The 20,931-nt window shown below is 37.9% G+C and overlaps 1 protein-coding gene across 2 annotated transcripts in view; it reads left to right on the top strand.

The window, feature by feature from the left end:
* The window catches only part of SMC6 (structural maintenance of chromosomes 6), a 79,293-nt gene that overhangs the window by 34,464 nt on the left and 23,898 nt on the right, over positions 1-20,931 (top strand). For both annotated transcript variants that reach the window (XM_078444960.2, XM_078444959.2), the window contains exons 16-20: positions 2,664-2,778; positions 4,667-4,827; positions 10,694-10,829; positions 12,259-12,339; positions 14,183-14,353. In XM_078444960.2, the coding sequence (XP_078301086.1) occupies positions 2,664-2,778; positions 4,667-4,827; positions 10,694-10,829; positions 12,259-12,339; positions 14,183-14,353 (664 nt within the window). The remainder of the gene's footprint in view (positions 1-2,663; positions 2,779-4,666; positions 4,828-10,693; positions 10,830-12,258; positions 12,340-14,182; positions 14,354-20,931) is intronic.

The raw sequence follows: 20,931 nt of genomic DNA, 5'->3' as shown, positions 1-20,931 counted from the left end.
AGTCCTGTTTTGGAACTGTCCATTTGGAGCTTTTAGGCTAGGTATAAGGATTTGGGAGTTGGAGGTGAAGTGTTTTCTCAATCTGCAGAAAAATTTGACCCTACATTAGTTTCTAGCTTTGATTCCTGATTTCTAAGACCTGATAAAAGTGAAATTTCCAATGTGCTACCAGACAGCATTGCTTATGGTAAAAAATGACCCCTGACAGGTTAGTTGCATCTGAAGCGGGAGAACTCTGAACACCTGGTCTTCCAGCGTGGTGACTCGTAATTGGGAGTTTCCCTACGGGGACCTTGGAAACTGCCCCTGGGGGATGGCTATGAGAGATTGACTTCTGTGAGGAATATCCTCTTTCACTGGCACTGTCATTTGGGGACCAGGACCTTGGGTCCTGAACTGTCGGGATGGCTCCGTGAGCTGCTGTGAGGACTGCCATGAGTAGGAAAGCCTGGTGCTGCCCTACCGGCATGCTGTGTCCCCAGAGATTCCCCGGGGATTGTGGCTCCAGGCTCCTAGCAGCATAGCACATCCTGGGAGGTGGTGCAGAGTGAGAGCTACGTTTGTGGAGCCTGAGGTCACTTCTCAGAAGTAGGTGAATCCATGTGCTGAGAATGAGGACCTCACCAGTTGGGTAGGTTTGGGAGAGTGAGAGAGGAAGCTGAACCAAAGTCTACTCAGGATTCAGACACCTGTGGTAGCTGCAGGATTTTTTATTTTTTAATAGGTTTGAGTAGAGAGAATGTGTACTGTTGGATTAATACTGCATTAGAATTTTTTAGAGTGGGTAGGTGTTGCAGGAGAAGAGAGAAGCAGTTGAGAGTGCTGCTGGGAAAGTAGTTCATGACTGGCCATGCGGCTTTGGCTGGAGAAGGAAGCAAGTGAGGCCTGGGAGAAAACCTGTAGGTGGGCCGCAGGAAGTTAGCAGATTTGACAGGCATGGTCAGCCAGGAAGGCTGTAGCTCGTGGTAACAGTGGGAAGTTAGAGTAATAGAGTGGCTCCAGAGTATGACAGAGTCCGTGTTTGCCTTTCGGAGTAGTTGGGTATTATGTTGAAGTTCAAGTTGGTGGGGTACTAGAGGAAGTTGGATGTTACTTTTAGGTGTTGACAGAGTATTGACAAGTTGGGTACATGTAATATTCTCTCAACTTTAGCTGCCTTACAGACGTTTTGGAGGGATGATTTTCTTGTGAAGAACTTTATCAGTATATATTGTGGTTCAAATGCTAAATTTTAAAATTGTCCGTGTTATTTTAATGCAGAAAAGAACAGTGAAACACTATTGGAATATTAGAATGAATAAGGAATATTAGGCTCATATTGAGGAACCTCAACAGAGATTCCCCGGGAAAGTGCATAGCTTCCCAGGAGATACTCGGAGTAGTTTCCTTTCCTTTGCAGATGGCCTTGTTCCCTCTTTTCAGAGGAAATAGAGGATATGGAACTGCTTAGCATGCTAACCACCCACAACCTGGTCTGCGTCTGTACGTCTTCTCCCACTCAACAGGAGGAGATGCTCTTTCTCTCTAAAGCTGTTTATTAATCCCCGTAGGCTCTGAATTACATGCTTTCTTCCCTGATTTGTGAACCATTTCTTTTCATTACTTCAACTCTCTCCTGAACTTTAAATGTTCCTACTCCACTGACTTCTCTCCCCTTTAAACATCTTAGGTCAGTGGTTTTCCTCCTCCATCTTAAGAGCAAACTCACTGGGGCACCAGGGTGACTCAGTCGGTTGAGTACCTGACTCTTGATCTTGGTTCAGGTCATGAACTTACAGTTCACAGAGTCAAGCCCCATGTAGGGCTCTGCACTGACAGTACTGGCTCTCTCTCCACCCCTCCCCCCTGCTCGTACACTCCTTCAAAATAAATAAATAAACTTAAAGAAAAAAAATTCCTTTAAAGGGAGAGAGTAATATTATCAATCTCATATAGTTACTCTGAGGATTTAAGTGAGCTAATATTTATAATATTCTTAGAATGCCTAGCACATAATATAAACGTTTGCTGTTTAAATAAAATAAACCTATTACAAATGTTCTCAAATGTTATCAGATATTTTCCATTGTTATCTAGAGTCACACATTAAAAAGGCATATACATAAGGGGCGCCTGGGTAGCTCAGTCCATTCAGAGTCCAATTCTTTTTTTTTTTTTTTTTTTTTTTTAATTTTTTTTTTTTTCAACGTTTTTAATTTATTTTTGGGACAAAGAGAGACAGAGCATGAACGGGGGAGGGGCAGAGAGAGAGGGAGACACAGAATCGGAAGCAGGCTCCAGGCTCCGAGCCATTAGCCCAGAGCCTGACGCGGGGCTCGAACTCACAGACCGCGAGATCGTGACCTGGCTGAAGTCGGACGCTTAACCGACTGCGCCACCCAGGCGCCCCTTTTCTTTTTTTTTTTTTTAATTTTTTTTTTTTTTTTTTTTTCCAATTCTTGATTACATCTCAAGTCATGATCCCAGCATCCCGGGATGGAGCCCTGCATCATCGGGCTGTGTGCTGGGCATGGAGCCTGCTTAGGATTCTCTCTCTGCCTCTCCCTCTGCCCTTCCCCCACGCGTACACTCATGCGCTCACTCTCTCTCATCTCTCAAAAATATATATATATGTATAAAAGTAAAGTTTGATAAGTTGATATTTCTATACTTTTGTGTTCTAGAGCTGCTTATCATCCAGACTTTCCAACAGTCTTGACTGCTTTAGAAATAGATAATGCAGTTGTTGCAAACAGCCTGATTGACATGAGAAGCATAGAGACGGTGCTTCTGATCAAAGTAAGATAAGATGGTTGCTGTATTTTGTATTATTTTTCAGTTTCCAGAATTGAAATTGGTTATATAAATTCCTGTTCCCCTTCTGTATTCTGGAGTTATTAATATGTTTTACCATGTGCTTTTACCTCATAGAACACTATAGAATAACATAGAACTGGGTGGTTTGTGCATTTTCTGCCTGAGAACTTTTTTAACTTTTGGCTATTCTTCAGTAAATCATTTCACAAATACATATTATTTTGGTGAATGATGCTATAATTTTGTTTTTGTTTCTTTCTTTCTCGATTTGGTTGCCAGATCCGTTTTTTATTTACCTTTACAGATAAGTATGTTATTATTCTGTTTTTTAAACAAATAGTCTATTTGATATTTCATGAGTTCTTTTTCTTAAAATTTTGAAAGTATCGTAAAATAAGTCAATATTTTTCATTTATGTATGTATTTTTATGTACTTGTTGGATTAAATCACCAAACTGTGTTTCATCTATTGACATAAATTTGCTGAGAAGGAACAAGGAAATTCAAAACAGAGATCTAACCAAAATAAGCATAGTAGAGTTTGTTTTTCTCATTATTGGAAATTGAGAAGTAATGGTGTCAGTAATTTAAATGTATATATAGTATATATGTTGCAGAGTAATATTGTAATTATTTGTGGGCTTGGCTCCCTCATATTTTAGAAGGATACTTGAGGGGCGCCTGGGTGGCTCAGTCAGGTAAGCATCCCTCTCTTGGTTTCCACTCAAGCCATGATCTCGTAGTTTCGTGATTTTAAGCCCCACGTGGGGCTCGGGCTGGCAGTGAGGAGCCTGCTTAGGATTCTCTCTCTCTCCCTCTTTCTCTGCCCCTCCCCCACTCATGCTGTTTCTGTCTCTCTTAAAATAAATAAATAAACTTAAAAAAAAAAAAAGAAAAGGATACTTGAAAGAAAATAATGAAGTCCTCTTGTCTGTCACTAGAGGTTGGCTAGGCCTCCATTAAGTCTAATCCCTTTTTTACTTCTCTCTAGGGCTTAAATATTTCTAAGCTTCCCCACGTAATTCAGTATACCAATCTTTTACTGTAATTTGCTGTTCACTCACATCTTTCCAGGCTGTAAAAGTCATTTAGAAAAGAAAAAGATTTGTATGAACTGATCTAAAATGAATATTCCCACATGAAAATGTACATAAAATAATTTTTAATTTTAAACGGATTAGAACTTAGTTTGTCATAAAGCATTGTTTACAATGCACTATGGTGTTCTTTTTTTTTTTTAATTTTTTTTTAACATTTATTTATTTTTGAGACAGAGAGACAGAGCATGAACAGGGGAGGGTCAGAGAGAGAGGGAGACACAGAATCTGAAACAGGCTCCAGGCTCTGAGCCATCAGCACAGAGCCTGATGCAGGGCTTGAAGTCATGAACCGCGAGATCATGACCTGAGCCGAAGTCGGACGCTGAACCGACTGAGCCACCCAGGCGCCCCTCTTTTTTTTTTTTAAAGTTTGTTTATTTTTGAGAGATAGAGCAGGCACGTTTGAGCAGGGGAGGGCAGAGAGAGAGGGAGACGGAATCTGAAGCAGGTTCCACCCTGTCAGCAGCACAAAGCCTGATGTGGGGTTCAAACTCACAAACTGTGAGATCATGACCTAAACTGAAGTTGGTCTCCCAACTGACTGAGTCACCCAGGCACCCCTACTATGGTGTTCTAAAGACTCTCAGTAGTTTTAATTCTTTGAATCTTGAGTTGTTTTTGAAATTCTTTTTTTTAACTTTCTGGAATGATTTTATTTATTTTTAAATAAAAATACTTGAATCTTATAATGATAGGTAGCATTTTGAAATTGTGCATCAGAAAGGCTATGGCATAATTTGAAAAATGTATTTATCCCTCTATTTTTTTAGAGTAATTCTGTAGCTCGTGCAGTAATGCAGTCTCAAAAGCCACCCAAGAATTGTAGAGAAGCATTTACTGCTGATGGCGATCAGGTCTTTGCAGGACGTTACTATTCATCTGAAAATACAAGACCTAAATTCCTAAGCAAAGATGTGGATTCTGAGATAAGGTTAGTGTCAGTGCAAGCTTTACTGTGGTATTCTGACTGCTCCCTGTGGTATTCTGTCTGCGCCCTGCAGTGTGCTTCCTTTCATATTACTCTAGCAACAGTTATTTCAGGGAAGGATTGTGAATATTTTCGGGCTTCGAAGATCATTTAGCTGGATGTAGAATTCTGGGTTGATGGTTGTGTCCCATCATCACTTCGACAACAGTATTTTGGACGGAGAACACAAGTGTGTTCCCTTGACCAGCTGGTCTGCACATCGTTTACTGCCTGTCTGCATGGAGATGAGAGCTGAACCCAGAGTGTCCGTCAGCTACACCACTGTTCTGGCGTTCAGCTCTGACTCTGCTCAGTGAGCGTATAGGTGTGCTGGTTTACATTCTGGCTCAAGTTCCCTGTTAACATCTCTTACTGTATTTTGAGTTGCACTGTTCTAAAAGGATCAGTCGGCAGAATTAGAACATACATCTAGGAAAACAGAGCTTCCAGAAGAGACTAAGTGAGAAGTTGAATGACAAGCTAGTAAGTGTATTCAATGAGATGCACAAGCATGCAGAAAGGATTTTTGGTACCAAAAAGCCATGATTTTCCAAACTAATTCAGTTGATGAATTGATGGGTTTTGGAACTGAATTAGTGACCTGGAAAACCTTCAGTAGAAGAACTAAAAACTTAAGTAAAATAAATATCTAAGAAAATTGAGTAAAAGTGAAAGTATTCTAAGTAATTTATATATGTAGGGGAAATGAGAGTTTCGTCAAAATAGGTCTTGTTTTCAAATAATATTAGTCATTTTTATGTCATGAGAGCAGCATAAAGAAAAATAGCTATAATAGATACCAGAACATTTGGTAAAACTTCTTTCTTAGCAACAGAGAAAAGTTGAATGACCAGCAACTTGGTGTCATGGCACTGAACGCACATTTTGTATTGACACCAAGTCTTTCTGACGGGATAGATGTGGGAATGTGCCAGTATAAACGTGACCTGTAAAGTGGTAAGTTTTTGTCCATTGTGCCATGACATTTAAATCAAGCCTTCCTGATTCTTAACTGGGTAAGACTAAATTATATGGTATTCAACAGACACGAGTGTAAAATATATAAAAATACCGTAGTGATGTTACTCTGTATGGCTCACACTTTTCTTTCAATAAAAATTGCCTCATGTATTTATGTCCCAAGTGTTAAAGAAAAAAAAAAAAAGGATGACATTTTTGGAAAAGATTGTAAGTATGCCTCAGCAGCAAATTGGGATCTCTGATTCCAGCAGTTTATTTTATTTTATTTTATTTTTTTTGCTTTTGTGTATTCCGATATTTTAGTAATAAAGGTTTCGAGTTGATATTTGGCTTCAATTTTTAGCTAATGGTATTTGTACTAATGTGTAGTGGACACATCATTTGTTTTAAAAGTCAGGTGAACTGGGTTTTCAAAAATCGTTTCCCCTATTAAATAATATGGGAATCAATAAACTATTCATTGTAAATATGCGAAGTTCTGCGTATGATGTTCATTTAAATAAATCATACAGAGAAAGACAAATACTGTATGATTTCACTTACATGTGGAATCTTAAAAACAAAACAAACAAGCAAACAAAAGAAAACAAACTGATGCATAGATATGGAGAACAATCTGGTGGTTGAACAGTGTCTCTGCAGAGGGATGAGGGGTTGGGTGAAATAGAGGAAAGGGATTAAAAGGTACAGACTTCTAGTGGGAAAGTAAGTCATAGAGATGTATAGTATATTAATATTAATATGTTAACTTTGGTAACAGATGGCTGCTAGATTTTGTGGAGGTCACTTTATAATGTATATAAATATTAAATCACTTTGTGGTACACCTGAAACTAATGTAATATTGCATGTAAACTACACCTCAATTTACAAAAAGAGAAAGAACAGCTAATAGCTTAAAAAAGCCAAGCTTAAAAAAAAAAAAAGGACAGAAGGAGAATATACCAAGTTCTAATGATATTTAGATGACTTTTGTGTCATCTGTTTTGACCCAAACCAGTATATTTGCAAGTTTAAAAAAATTCATTAGTGTTTTTTAAATATAGAAAAGTATAAATTGGGAAACAAAAGTAGCTCATGATCCTGTTTCTCCATAGTCCTTATTGATATTTTAAAAAATAATTAGAAGAGGGTCACCTGGGTGGCGCAGTCATTTGAGCGTCTGACTCTTGATTTCGACTCAGGTCATGATCCCAGGGTCCTGGGATTGAACCCCACGCTCAGCATGGAGTCTGCTTAGGATTCTCTTTCTCTCTCTTTCCCTCCCCTGCCCACCCCCGCCCTCTGTTCACATGTATGCTCGCTTGCTCGCTCTCTCTCTCAAAAATAGATAGATAGATAGATAGATAGATAGATAGATAGATAGATGTATGCTCGCTTGCTCGCTCTCTCTCTCAAAAATAGATAGATAGATAGACAGATAGATAGATAGATAGATAGATAGGAAGGAAGGAAGGAAGGAAGGAAGGAAGGAAGGAAGGAAGGAAGAAATCTGTGCATATGGTGAGATAGTCCAAGAAAGAAAGATAGAAAGAAAGAAAGAAAGGAAGAAAGAAAGAAAGAAAGAAAAAGAAAGGAAGGAATCTGTGCATATGGTGAGGTAGTCCAAACAGTGCAGAAAAGTATACAAAGTGAGACCATTCTCATCTCTCTTTCAAAAGTAAGGTAACAGTTTAGCAGTTTCTTACACGTGTTTTCTTATATGTGTTCCCAAAATAGTTTGAATCCTTGTACGGTGACTTAAATTAGACATAATTCGCATACTATAAAATTCACTGTATTTTAAAGCATACAGTTTAGAGATTTTTATTATATTCATAAGGTTGTGCAACCATCAGTGTAAGCTAATTCCTGAACGTTTTCTTTACACCAGAAGGAAAACCCATACCCATGAGCCGTTATTCCCCCAATCCCAAACCCCCTGGCAACCACTAATCCACTTTTGGGTTTGTCTTTATGAATTAGTCTGTTCTGGATGTTTCATATAAATGGAAACATACACTGTGCAACTTCTTGTGTCTGGCTTCTTCCACTTAAGTGTGAGCTGTGTGTAAGTATGCATATGGTTTCTGTATCTTGCTTTTTTTCTACTCAGTGTTAAATCTGGTTAGTCTTTCCATGTCAGCACATTTAGAACTACCTCTTGGTAGTTCCCCAGTAGTTAACCAGTTCCCCGTTGATGGACATGAGAGTTATTTGCCATTTTCTCTTCTAACAGTGCTGCAGTGAGAACACACATACATGGATCTTGGCATAGTTTTGAAAGTGTATAGCTTAAATTCTTAATAGCTAAGTAAAAAGATATGTGAATTTTTAAGTTAGTTAATAGCTGTTGCCAAATGACTGTAATGGATGTATTACTATACAAGTAATGCTTTGATTTTAAATATTTAATAATATTAAGCAATACTAATATTTTTAATATGTACAATATTAAGTGAGCTCTAATAGTTATTAAAATAGATAATTCAACACTTTCATTTTATTTTTATGTAAGTTGACCATTTAATAGTGATTGCTAGATGACTCCAGAAAGATTCTCCAGTTTCCCATCATATTAGGAATACATGAAGGGTGCTTCTCTATACCCTCGTCAGCTCATCACTGACAGATTCCTGTTGATGAAAAATGGCTCTGGAATTTAAGTGAAGAGATTATAATTTATTTCAGTTTCATAATGAACAGAGTGGTTTCTTAACAGGGAAAGGGTTTTAAGTTTTAAGTACAGGTACTGACTTGGTTTGATTACCCCCGTGTGGTTTCCCATGATGAAAGTACAAAGCAAGGAGCAAAAGAAATTGTAAATTAACTCTCAGAATAATTCCATTGCAGTAACTGCTTACATACAAGATCATTAAAAAAAAAAATGTACCTGTAGGTTTTTGAATTTTCAAAGTATTTTAACAGCTTAAATATAATTTTCCAAAGTTTATTTTTCAAATTTATTCTTTCCTTTGTTCTTTAAAACAGATATCTCATGTATACTTACTGTGCCAGGCCCTGATCGAGGCACAAGACATGGCACAAAATAAAGAACAAGAAATTCCCCATCCTGGAGCTTAATATTAGGAAGGGGGAGATAGACTAGATGAAGACTGTAACTAGGCCAAGTGCTATGGAGACAAACACAGCAGAGTGAGGGCTGCAGACCGAGGAGTGTACTACTTTGGCGGTTCCGGGGCGTGTGTGTATCCCACACAAACCACGTGCACGTGCTCGCACATTTCATTTAGTAGCACAGGTTTTCCGCTCCGTGGAAAAATTAATTAAAAACTAAGGAGGAACACTGTATGAAAGTATGTAACAGAATTCGCCCTCCCCTGCAAAAAAAAGTTGTATAATTTAGCCGATTTGTTCATATAAATTATGTTGATTGCTTAAGTTTATTCTAAATATGCAGGAAATTGTTTAATAACAATATTATTGTTATTTCATCGGTGCTTATTTCATCGGTTTTTATTTTTGTTTTAGACTCTAGGTTTCAGAGTTTGTTTACTTGGTAAATATTTTGGTTTTTTAGCAAAGTTACTGTTAATAAAGGTCTAGATTTATATATGATAAAACAAATATTTCTTACTAATCTTGAGGAACCATCTTAAGTTTTTGTATCTGGCCCCATTTTTACCAGGAATACCATCATTATTTTCCTTCTTTCTTCATTTTCATCATTCATTCGGCTAACATTTATTGAGTTGTTTTCTAATTTTGAGGATTCTGGCAAGGTAGTGCAGTTAGAATATTTCATCAAATTTTTTTTTTTTAACGTTTATTTATTTTTGAGACAGGGAGAGACAGAGCATGAACAGGGGAGGGTCAGAGAGAGGGAGACACAGAATCTGAAACGGGCTCCAGGCTCTGAGCTGTCAGCACAGAGCCCGACGTGGGGCTCGAACCCACGGACTGCGAGATCGTGACCTGAGCCGAAGTCGGACGCTTAACCAACTGAGCCACCCAGGCACCCCAGAATATTTCATCAAATTTAAGCTGCTCTGTTATTAAAAAAGAAAAAGTGCTGTTATGTCAACCATGGAATGGAAGGTGATTTCGGAGATGCTAAAATGTGGGAAACATATGCATCTTATCAACTCGAGACCAGTTTTTAACTGCAAAGGTGGTTCTCTCCCACCAGGCACACGATTTTGGGAGATAGGTGCTTGGGTCAGTGAGGCAGGAAGAGGTGACTTCTGAAGACAGTGACCGCTGTCACGGAGACGCTTTAAGACGCTTTATAGCTTTGGCCTCTACTTGCTTTTCCCTCCATCCCTTTTCATTGTCTTCTCTCCATCCCTCTCACTCCCACACATTCAGAGCATTCATCTACCAGCAGTAAAGGTTGAGCTGTTGGGTTTATGTTTCACTGCTCTGTGCTTCTGTGTCTGTCCTTCTGTCTTCTCTCCTAGTTGGTCCAACTGAGGAAAGCTTTAGAGAACACAGTTCAGTTGTCTCCCAGACTCACTCCTCTATTTCCATAGTTCTGTGGATGTAAAGTGTCCTGTTCACATTTTAACGTTACAGCTTATTTCCTGATTTTTCTTTCCTTTTAGTTTGATTCCTTCACATCAAAATTCTGTTTCCACTTCTGCCTGTCACTGTGCATGATGTGTGCCACACAAATCATGTCAAAAATATTTCTTAATGAAGTGAGAGAAATATGACTAGTTTAGATGTCTTTTGAAATCTCTGTATTTTCATGTTATTAATAACTTGGTAGGAATATAGAACTGGTTTAACTGGATAGAGTTTTGCAAATAAACTATCACAAATAAGCTCTCCTTTGTAAAGATCTAAAGTATTTGTAATATTCAGAAACAGATGTGAGGTGTTTTTTTATCCTCTTGTTTGTGTCTAGTGACTTGGAGAATGAAGTTGAAAATAAGAAGGCTCAGATACTAAATCTTCAGCAACATTTGTCTACCCTTGAAAAGGACATTAAACGCAATGAAGAATTTCTTAGAAGGCGCCAAATACATTATAGAGAGTTAAAGGTAAGGAAAAAAATGTCCTTTTGTTTTGCTCAACTTACTTCCAAGTTTTGGGGTTTTTTTTAATGTTTTACTTATTCTTGAGAGAGAGAGAGAGAGACAGAGCATGAGCAAGGGTGGGACAGAGAGAGAGAGAGGGACACAGAATCCAGAGCAGCTCCAGGCTCTGAGCTGTCAGCACAGAGCCTGATGCGGGGCTTGAACTCATGAGCCATGAGATCATGACCTGAGCCAAAGTCAGACGCTCAACGGACTGAGCCACCCAGACACCCCCCCCCCTTTTTTTTAAATGACTTCCAAGTTATTTTTAAGAGCCTACCATTTATTTAGTTAGAGGAGCAGTTCACAAACTTTTTGGCCTCAAGCCCCTTTACAGCCCTAAAAAAGCTTTCATTTATATGGGTTTTACCTAATTATTAAAAATTAAAACAAACTTTAAGAATATTTATCGGTTCACACACACACACAAAAAACCCAAAACTCATTATGGGGTGCCTCAGTGGCTCAGTTGGTCAAGCGTCCAACTCTTGATTTTGGCTCAGGTTGTGATCTCATGGTTCGTGAGTTTGAGCCTGCGTTGGGCTCTGTGCTGACAGCTGTCAGCACTGCTAGGGATTCTCTGTCCACCCCCCCCCACCCCCCCACCCTTTCTGCTCCTCCTGTGCATTCTCACTCTCTTCCAAAATAAATAAATAAATAAACTTTAAAAAAAAAACAAAACTATGTGTTCACAAAAATAATGTTTTGATGGAGAATAGCTATATTTTTCCAAAACCAAAAATAGTGAGAAACTTGACATTTTTATATTTTTGTAAACCTCTAATATCTGGCTTGATAAAACTCAACTGAATCATCACATCAGCTTCTGCAGTCAGTCTCTTGCATAATTACCCATCATATAGTTGTAAACCTTTTGCACACTCGTGAGAAAGTGATAGTAAGGGTGAATAATGTAGTGCTTTTGTGAAAATAGTTTTGACCTCATGACCCCTTGAAAGAATCTCAGAAGCACCGGGGCATGCTTGGATTGTACTTTGTGAAGCAGCGTATTGAAGTAATCTTGCCATAACCTCCACCTTTCAGAAAAGGGTTTTCTCAATAGGGTCAACACTGTCATCATTTTAACGCTAAGGAGGAGTGTTTACATCCTTTTTTCATGGGACTGGATTAGCAATAAGGATGATCGTGACAGACTTTATACGCAACTTCCTTTTGTTCATTCAATACTAATGTGTCTCTGTCATTTGCCACAAAATACATCCTTTCTGGGGGGCCCTTCCTTCCTTCCTTCCTTCCTTCCTTTGTCTACACCCAATGTGGGGGCTCGAACTCACAGCCCTGTGATCTGGAGTCGTGTGCTCTACCAACTGAGCCTGCCAGATGCCTGTTTCATTTATTTTATATTACTAAAATCGAAATACTTTTCTTTCAGGTAAAAATAACAGAAAGTATTTCTGAAATTCGGGAGCTTGAGAATATAGAAGAACACCAGTCTGTAGATATCGCAACGTTGGTAAGATTCTTTTCCTTGATTTACATGTAATGTTAAAATACAAAACTGTCAGGGGCGCCTGGGTGGCTCCGTTGGTTAAGCGTCCGACTTCGGCTCAGGTCATGATCTCGTGGTTCGTGGGTTCGAGCCCCACATTGGGCTCCGTGCTGAGAGCTCAGAGCCTGGAGCCTGCTTCATATTCCATGTCTTCCTCTGTCTCTGCCCCTCCCCCGCTCACACTGTCTCTCTCTCTCTCTCTCTCTCTCTCTCTCTCTGTCTCTCAAAAATAAATAAAAAATGTTAAAAAAATTAAAAATAAAATGAAATACAAAGCTGTCATTTAGGTTAATAACATCTACTCTAAGCTTTTTTTAAAATCCTTTATATTATGCTACCTTTTATAATTGCTATCTTTATTTCCAAATAAGGTCAACACTACCTGGCTTGTAGCATTCAGGTTCCTTAATGTTTTGTATGTGCAACTTGCATGCATGATAATTGATTTTGTCTTCTACTACATGTAATAAAGCTATCAAAACTTGAACAGCATGCTTCTAAACAGTGGCCTTTCAAACCAGACTGCCTAGCATAGTTTTGTTCAGAGTTAATCAGTATTAATATTAATGGATATCTTTTAGTCAGTTGCAGTTGATATCTTCATTGTTGAGGTTTTTTCCCCTAAGAAATTGGTTCTCATTTTATCACACATTTGTTAGTCTTTTATTTTTCAGACAACTGTTTATTACATTCAGCTTAGCTTCTCTAAGTTACAGTAAGCAGTGCAGTAGATAGATTACCGTCTTGTTAAAATGAATAAATGTTTGGGGCGCCTGGGTGGCTCAGTCGGTTAAGCGGCCGACTTCGGCTCAGGTCATGATCTCGCGGTCTGTGAGTTCGAGCCCCGCGTCGGGCTCTGTGCTGACAGCTCAGAGCCTGGAGCCTGTTTCAATTCTGTGTCTCCCTCTCTCTGACCCTCCCCCGTTCATGCTCTGTCTCTCTCTGTGTCAAAAATAAATAAACGTTAAAAAAATAAAAATAAGGGGCGCCTGGGTGGCGCAGTCGGTTAAGCGTCCGACTTCAGCCAGGTCACGATCTCGCGGTCTGTGAGTTCGAGCCCCGCGTCAGGCTCTGGGCTGATGGCTCAGAGCCTGGAGCCTGTTTCCGATTCTGTGTCTCCCTCTCTCTCTGTCCCTCCCCCGTTCATGCTCTGTCTCTCTCTGTCCCAAAAATAAATAAACGTTGAAAAAAAAAATTTTTTTTAAATAAAAAAATAAAAAAAATTAAAAAAAATTAAAAAAAAATGAATAAATGTTTATTGAATGTCCACTCTGCACCAGGCACCATATTAAGTGCTGGGGGATATAACAGTGAACCAGACAGATAAAGTCCTGGCACTGATGGAGCTTTAAGCTAATGAGTTATTTGTCTTCGTTTTTTATTAGTGATCTTATTCTCCATTTTTTATTTTTCTGCTTTAATTCCTTAGGTTTCTTAAAGGTATGGGCTATGTCTTATTTTTGTTTACTCAGTATCTAACATACTGTCTAGCACATGATAAATATGTATGCACACTGCGTTTTGAAAGAAAAAGTAACTAGATAAAATAAATCTTACTTATGATTATGACCTCAAGCACAGTATAGTTTCACTTGTCTCCCATATGTAGTCTTTCTTACTGTTGAATCATTTTCTACTTTCTGATTTACCACCAAGGGTATGAAAATTTGCTAGTGCTCTTTGTATTTGTCTTTCACTGGATCGCCTGGATCCTGTAGTTTCTCTTCTCTCAGAATCATTTGCACTGTTTTTCTGTTTCATACTTAAGTATTTTAATTAACTCCTTATGTTCTATAAATGTGACCAGGAAGATGAAGCTCAAGAAAATAAAATCAAAATGAAAATGGTTGAGAAAAATATGGAACAACAAAAAGAAAATATGGAACATCTTAAAAATCTGAAAATAGAAGCAGAAAACAAGTATGATGCGATTAAACAGAAAATTAACCAGCTATCAGACCTAGCAGAACCACTTAAGGTATGTTACTGTTACTCTGTTGTTATATGTGTATTTTATGTTTCAGCAGTGTATCCACACTGTACTTGCTAGATACCGCCCTAACAGAATTTATGGTTAAATGTAAATGCAACCAAATAAAATGGGATACAAACCAAATTTTCATCAGTAGGCCAATTAGAATTAAACACTTCTGTTCATGTCTTTAGGAAAATAAGTTGCTAAAAATTTCTGTTTCTCCTAGATTACAGCTTTTGTTTCCTCTTTATTTTGTGATGATTTTTTTTTTCTTCCTTGTTTAGAACCAGAAGCAGGGATATCTTGTCCATCCACCCTGCTTCTGTGCTCACCTACTCTGTTGTCTCTCTTGGCTTTCCTTCAGTAATTCAAGGATTAGTTGTATAAAAATAGTTACAGATTGGGGGCGCCTGGGTGGCTCAGTCGGTTGAGCATCTGACTTCGGCTCAGGTCATGATCTCACAGGTTGTGAGTTCGAGCCCCGCATTGGGCTCTGGCCTGACAGCTCAGAGCCTGGAGCCTGCTTCAGATTCTGTGTCTCCTTCTCTCTCTGCCCCTCCCCACTCACGCTATCTCTCTCTCTCTCAAAAATAAACATTATTATTTTTTTAAAGTGGTACCTGGGTGGCTCAGTTGGTTAAGTGTCAGACTTCAGCTCAGGTCATGATCTCACAGTTCATGAGTTAATTCGAGCCCCGTGTTGGGCTCTGTGCTGACAGCTCAGAGCCTGGAGCCTGCTGCAGATTCTGTGTCTCCCCCTCTCTCTGTCCCTCCCATGCTCATGCTCTGTCTCTCTCATGTCTCAATAATAAATAAATGCTAAAAAAAATTTTTTTTTTTAAAAGTTGTAGATTAGATTTAAAAGCCAACTTGAAATGGCATGCTACTAAATTCTTGTTTATTGACATGTTTCTATTATGTTCCAGGCTGAATTAAACTGGTCTTTTTTAAAAAAAACTTTTTTTTTTTTTTTTAACACATGCTCTTTGAAACCAAATTTAGGGAAATAAAATTATTTAACAATTAAATAGTATACCTTTCCCTGTTTAGCTTAGTTATCAATAGATTATTGTCATTATCATTTTTACAAATAGCTCAATTGTTCTCAGAACTTTAAATGTTATTTATAAGAGTCTGAGAAGAAGGAATAGCATATTTTAAGAGGCCGAGGCATCTTGGGTGCCTGGGTGGGCCAGTTGATTAAGTGTCCAACTCTTGGTTTCTGCTCAGGTCATGATCTCACAAACTGTGAGCTGAGAGCACAGAACGTGCTTGGGATTTTCTCCCTCTCTCTCTGCCCCTTTCCTGCTCAGGCTCTCTCTCTCCTTTTCAAAATAAATAAGCTTAAAAAAAAAGAATCTGAAGGGGGTATGCTGAATCAAAATGGATTTAGGTATTTTAATAGTTTAAAAGAATTGTGCATGTAAGGTTTACTCTACTTGTCTCCGTTGAAAATTTTGGAAGACCTCACTTAGAGTTGGGAGAATATTAAAGGAAGGTGCAGCATGTGCTGCCTGCAAACACCCTGTTTGCGGTGGTCTCTCTGGAGGTGCTGCCCAGGAGCTGGGGTCCTGCCTGCCTCTGTAACCCAGGGTGGCTTAACTCTTTTCTGTTTGCGATACGAATGAAAAATCGGAAAACAGACTGATAAGTTAACTGATGAAGAAGAATATAAAGTTTAAATATTAAAATTGTGAGGAAGAGAAATGTATTAAAGATAATATTGAGAAAAATAATTAAGAAAGCATTTGCTACATACAGGAAATAAGAAAAAGGCAAAAGGATAAAAAAAGACAAAATTAGTTTTTAAAAGAAAATGATAAGAAGGAGTAAGATAAATATTAAAATCATCAAGAATAGACTAGGTAGAATTCAGAATTCAGGAATTAGAACAATGAAGTTACAACAAAAGTAAGATTAAAAAAATATTTTAAATGGGTAAGGGATTGAACAAGGTGACTTAAAATCAAAATGATGAAATATGTTAATCTAGAAAAAGTAAAATTGCACCTAAATTATTCATCCCAGACAACTTAAAATTCAAAGCAAGAAATGAAGAAGAGTAAGCTGTATTCTGTTCTTGTAGGTATCTATCTCTAGGCTAATGCAACTCCTGGGATTGGGAGTTTGAATAAGTTTAAGAGCAGAAAATATGGGCAGAATGCAGTAAAGATTCTTGATCTTAGCTCTTTGCCCTGGCTGCAAATAACTGAAAGCCAGGAGGCGAGTCCTTCGGTGAACTTGCATGCAGTCAGCTGGTAGCCAGGAGGCTTTTCCTCCTCAGTATCATGTCACATTAGCCATCCATAACGGCAGGACCAACAGGATATGGCTAACAAAATAATTTAATTCCTGAGACACTGCCATCGTGATATATTAGCAGCTTCGAGATGTCATCTGCTTGCTTGTTGGACAGTTGTTCATTTTGTGTCAAGGGTGGTGGGGGTAAAGTACACTGTTTAGATATATAGTCATGAAATTTTGGTATAAGGAATATTTTTCTCACTTTAAACAGTCTGTTTTGATTTACACTGCGAATTTGATGCTTCAGTTTTAGTTGCAAGTTAAATTTGTCAGACAAGGAGTGTGGCCCACATCGAGCCTACAAAGGTAGATGGTCTGCATTATTGGAGTAGGAGGCTCTCGGTTTCCGATATAGGGAGTTTATTTGGATCAAGGGTGACTGTACTTTTAAATATTCCAAAGTAAGAGGCACCCGGATAGCTCAGTTGGTTGAGCGTCTGACTGCGGCTCAGGTCATGATCTTGCAGTTCGTGTCTTGGAGCCCCACATCAGGCTTGTTGCTCTCAGCACAGAGCCTGCTTCAGATCTTCTGTCCCCCTCTCTCTCTGTCCCTCCCCCACTCGTACTCTTTCTCTCAAAAATAAATAAAACATTACCAAAAAATTCCACCTGGGTGGGCTAGTCGGTTAAGCATCCCACTTCAGCTCAGGTCACTTTGATCTCACAGTTTGTGAGTTTGGAAACCCGTGTCGGGCTCTGTGCTGACTTAGAACCTGGAAGCTGCTTAGGGTTCTGTGTCTCCCTCTTTCTCTGCTGCTCCCCTACTCATGCTCTTTCTCTCTCTCTCTCTCTGAAAAATACATATTTAAAAAAAAACAAATAAAATGTAAAAATTATAAGATAATATTTCATAGGTTTTTAAAACCTCATAATTAATATAGATTTATATGAAGCAAGTGGCAGTAATAATGCTGTAGCAGTTTGTCCAATGTTGCCGAATAAAACTGGTTACTTAGACATCCAAGAGAATGACATTTTTTGAGGATTATGTTCCTTCTATCACCCCAGCCTATTTTTAAAAGGCTGTAACTTCTTAAAGCTTAGAAATGCTATAGGTTTAGGGCTACATCAGCCTTTAATTTTAGACCTAATCCCTCCTAGTTCTCATCTAACCCAGGGTGAATGTTAACTGTTCAAATCTCTTGATCTTCATGTCATCAATAAGATGAAATGAAATAAAATACTCTCTTGCTTCCCTTTTAGTTTTAAATGTGATGGTACCTAGGACATAAATTTATTAAGTACATAAGAGAAGTCTGTTATGATAAGTGTGGAGAAAGGGAGAGTAACATCGTATGAGTTTCTTTTCATCCTGTTTTATGAGTTAAGTGTGTAACTTTCCACAGTTGCCAGGAGGGAAGATTAACCAGCACAAACGTGGCCTGATATAGAGAGTTTGTTTGGATCAAGGGTGATTCTGCTTTTAAAAATTCCAAGATAAGGGGCTCCTGGGTGGCTCAGTTGGTTGAGTGTCTGACTTTGGCTCAAGTCATGATCTTGCAGTTGGTGAGTTTGAACCCCACATCAGGCTTGTTGCTTTTAGTGCAGAGCCTGCTTCAGATCTTCTGTCCCCCTCTCTCTCTGTCCCTCCCCGACTTGTGCTCTTTCTCTCAAAAATAAATAAAACATTAAAAAAAAAATTGCGGGCGCCTGGGTGGCTCAGTTGGTTAAGCGTCCGACTTTAGCTCAGGTCACTTTGATCTCATGGTCATTTTACCCCTCTGGCTCCCTGAAGCAAATATGGGGACTGTTTCAAAGTTCCTACCACAAATGATTAGAAAACTTAGCATTCAACCATCCTCTTTCATAAGTTACTCTATTTTCTAATTGTAATGTCTCCTACTACATAAAACATAAAAATTCAAATAAACTGCTTGAAGTAAATGAACAGCTTATCTCCATCCTCCGTGGAAGTTTTACTAGAACTCTTATAATCAGACATCTACCATGGGTGATAGTTATTCAGCAGTGTGAACAAGATGCAGTAAATTGTGTTCTTATGATGGAGGGTAGCCTAAATCCTGCATTATATGGGGCAAATGTTTTCAATTTTTAAGATATTTCACAAGTTCTTTTCCTTTTTGGGATACTTCCACATATTCTGTCTTTCATGATGCTGTTATTGCTGTCTTAGTTTGTGTTTTTTCTCTGTTTATAACTGTCACTCTTGAGGCTGACCATGATAATCACAGTGTGTATGACCAATGCTGGGCCCAAAAATCAAACCAACAACTGAGTGGAGTTTAATTTGGTGGTTCTTAAAATCAGGATATTAAAAAAAAAACAACAACATTTTATTGAGATATAATTGATGTATAGTAAATACACATGTAAGTGTACAGTTTGATAAGTTTTGACGTGTATAATCTGTGAAGCCACACAATTAGAGAAAGGAACATGTCCTTCACACTCACAAGTTTCCCCATGTCCATTTGTCATCTCTCTCTCCTTACCCGTCCCCCTTGTCCCAATTACCAATCTGCTTACTATTTCTGTATAATTTCTGTGTAATTCTACACATTTTGTAGAATTATATATAAGGGAATCACACATTATGTACTCTTAATTTTTGGGGGGTTTGACCTTTTTCAGAACATAACACACTGTCTAGCACATAATGTCTATACTATGGTTTGAAAGTGAATAAAATAAAAATTATTCTTTTTGACTATGATATTCATATTTTACTTGAATCAGTAATTCACTCCTTTGTATTGCTGAGTAGTATTCCATTGTATTTGATATATCATTTTTTATTCATTTACTTATTGATGGACCATATGGGTGTCCAGTTTGGGAGCTATTACAATGAGGAATAGTGTAGAAGTCTTTGTATATCAAACTAAATGAAAACACTGTCTGCCAGTCTGAACTTTCTTTTGGTGGTTCTTAAATCAAGAGCCATTTTAAAAATTGAGATTCATGGATTCCAGGCCAACTAAAATAAAATCTCCAGAGGTGAGTTCTGGAAATCTGTGTATTTTTTTAAATGTCCAAATTGACTAGAATGTAATCTGTTAAGAGAGCTGCCATAATTAATGGCTATGTGCATATATCATCTTCTAAAATCTTTCACCAATCTACACATTCTCTGAAGAAATTGCGTGTTATATGTATAAGGCATATAAGGCATCCCCTAATATAAGGCACGTTTCCATTTTCACAATAACCAGGGAGAATGTGTTTTGGCCACCATTCACATGAATTATGAGGGGGAGTAAGTAAATGCAAACTTAATGACAATCAGTTTATTAACTTTTAGCTATACGTGAATTCAGAATCACGTAAGTGTTATATTTAATGTTTAGAAATGCTAGAAATACTGCTTGGTTTGTGTTCACATTTCATGAACTACTTTTATGTAACTTTTCACATGTGTCCTCAACCTTGACATCTTTATCATGACAGAGCTATATTTTGAGTAATTACAGTAGTTGAGTAACATATTTTCTAGAGCTCCTGATCTCCTCTTTCATCTGTATTATTTTACAAATAGTACTTTTGAAAATGAGTCTTTTAACTTACAAACAGTAAAACTCACTCTTTGGGCGTACACTTAACATATTTTGACAATCCAGAATTGTGTACCTAACACCTCAAGATATAGAACAGTTCTGTCGTCCTCCTCAAAATTCCCTTCTTTTGCCCCTTTCTAGTTAAACCTCCCCCACCCTTAACCTCTGGCAGTCATGTTCTCCATCGTTATTGATTTACCTTTTACATAACATCATATAAATGGAATCATATGGTCTGTGATCTTTTGAGCCTGGCTTCTTTCATGTAATGTAGTGTATTTGAAATGTATATGGATGTACCACAGCTTGCTTATTCATTCACCTCTTAAAGGACATTTGGATGGTTCCAGTTTTGATGGTTATGAAGAAAGCTGCTATAAACCTTCAAGTGTAGGTTTTTATGTGAAATGAAGTTTTCATTTCTCTTGGTTAAATACCTAGGTGTGGGATTGCTGTTAAAAGCCATAATCATCTAGTTTTTCTTTTTCTTTTTTCATTAATACGGAGAATAATATTGATTTTATTTTGCCAGCTATTAAACAAAGCTTGGCAAACCCTACATGATCATCATTATTTTCCTTTTTATAAATGATTCAATTCTATTTGCCAAAAATTTAGTGAAGATTTTTTTTAAAGTTTTTACTTAAATCCCAGTTAACATAGAGTGTAATATTAGTTTCAGGTATATAGTATAGTGATTCAACACTTCCATACAACACCTGGTGCTCATCATGACAAGTGCACTCCTTTAACACCTATAAT

Source organism: Panthera onca, chromosome A3 (assembly GCF_046562875.1).
Source record: "Panthera onca isolate mPanOnc1 chromosome A3, mPanOnc1 haplotype 2, whole genome shotgun sequence".
Taxonomy (NCBI): domain Eukaryota; kingdom Metazoa; phylum Chordata; class Mammalia; order Carnivora; family Felidae; genus Panthera; species Panthera onca.
This window is presented reverse-complemented; position numbering and strand designations above follow the sequence as displayed.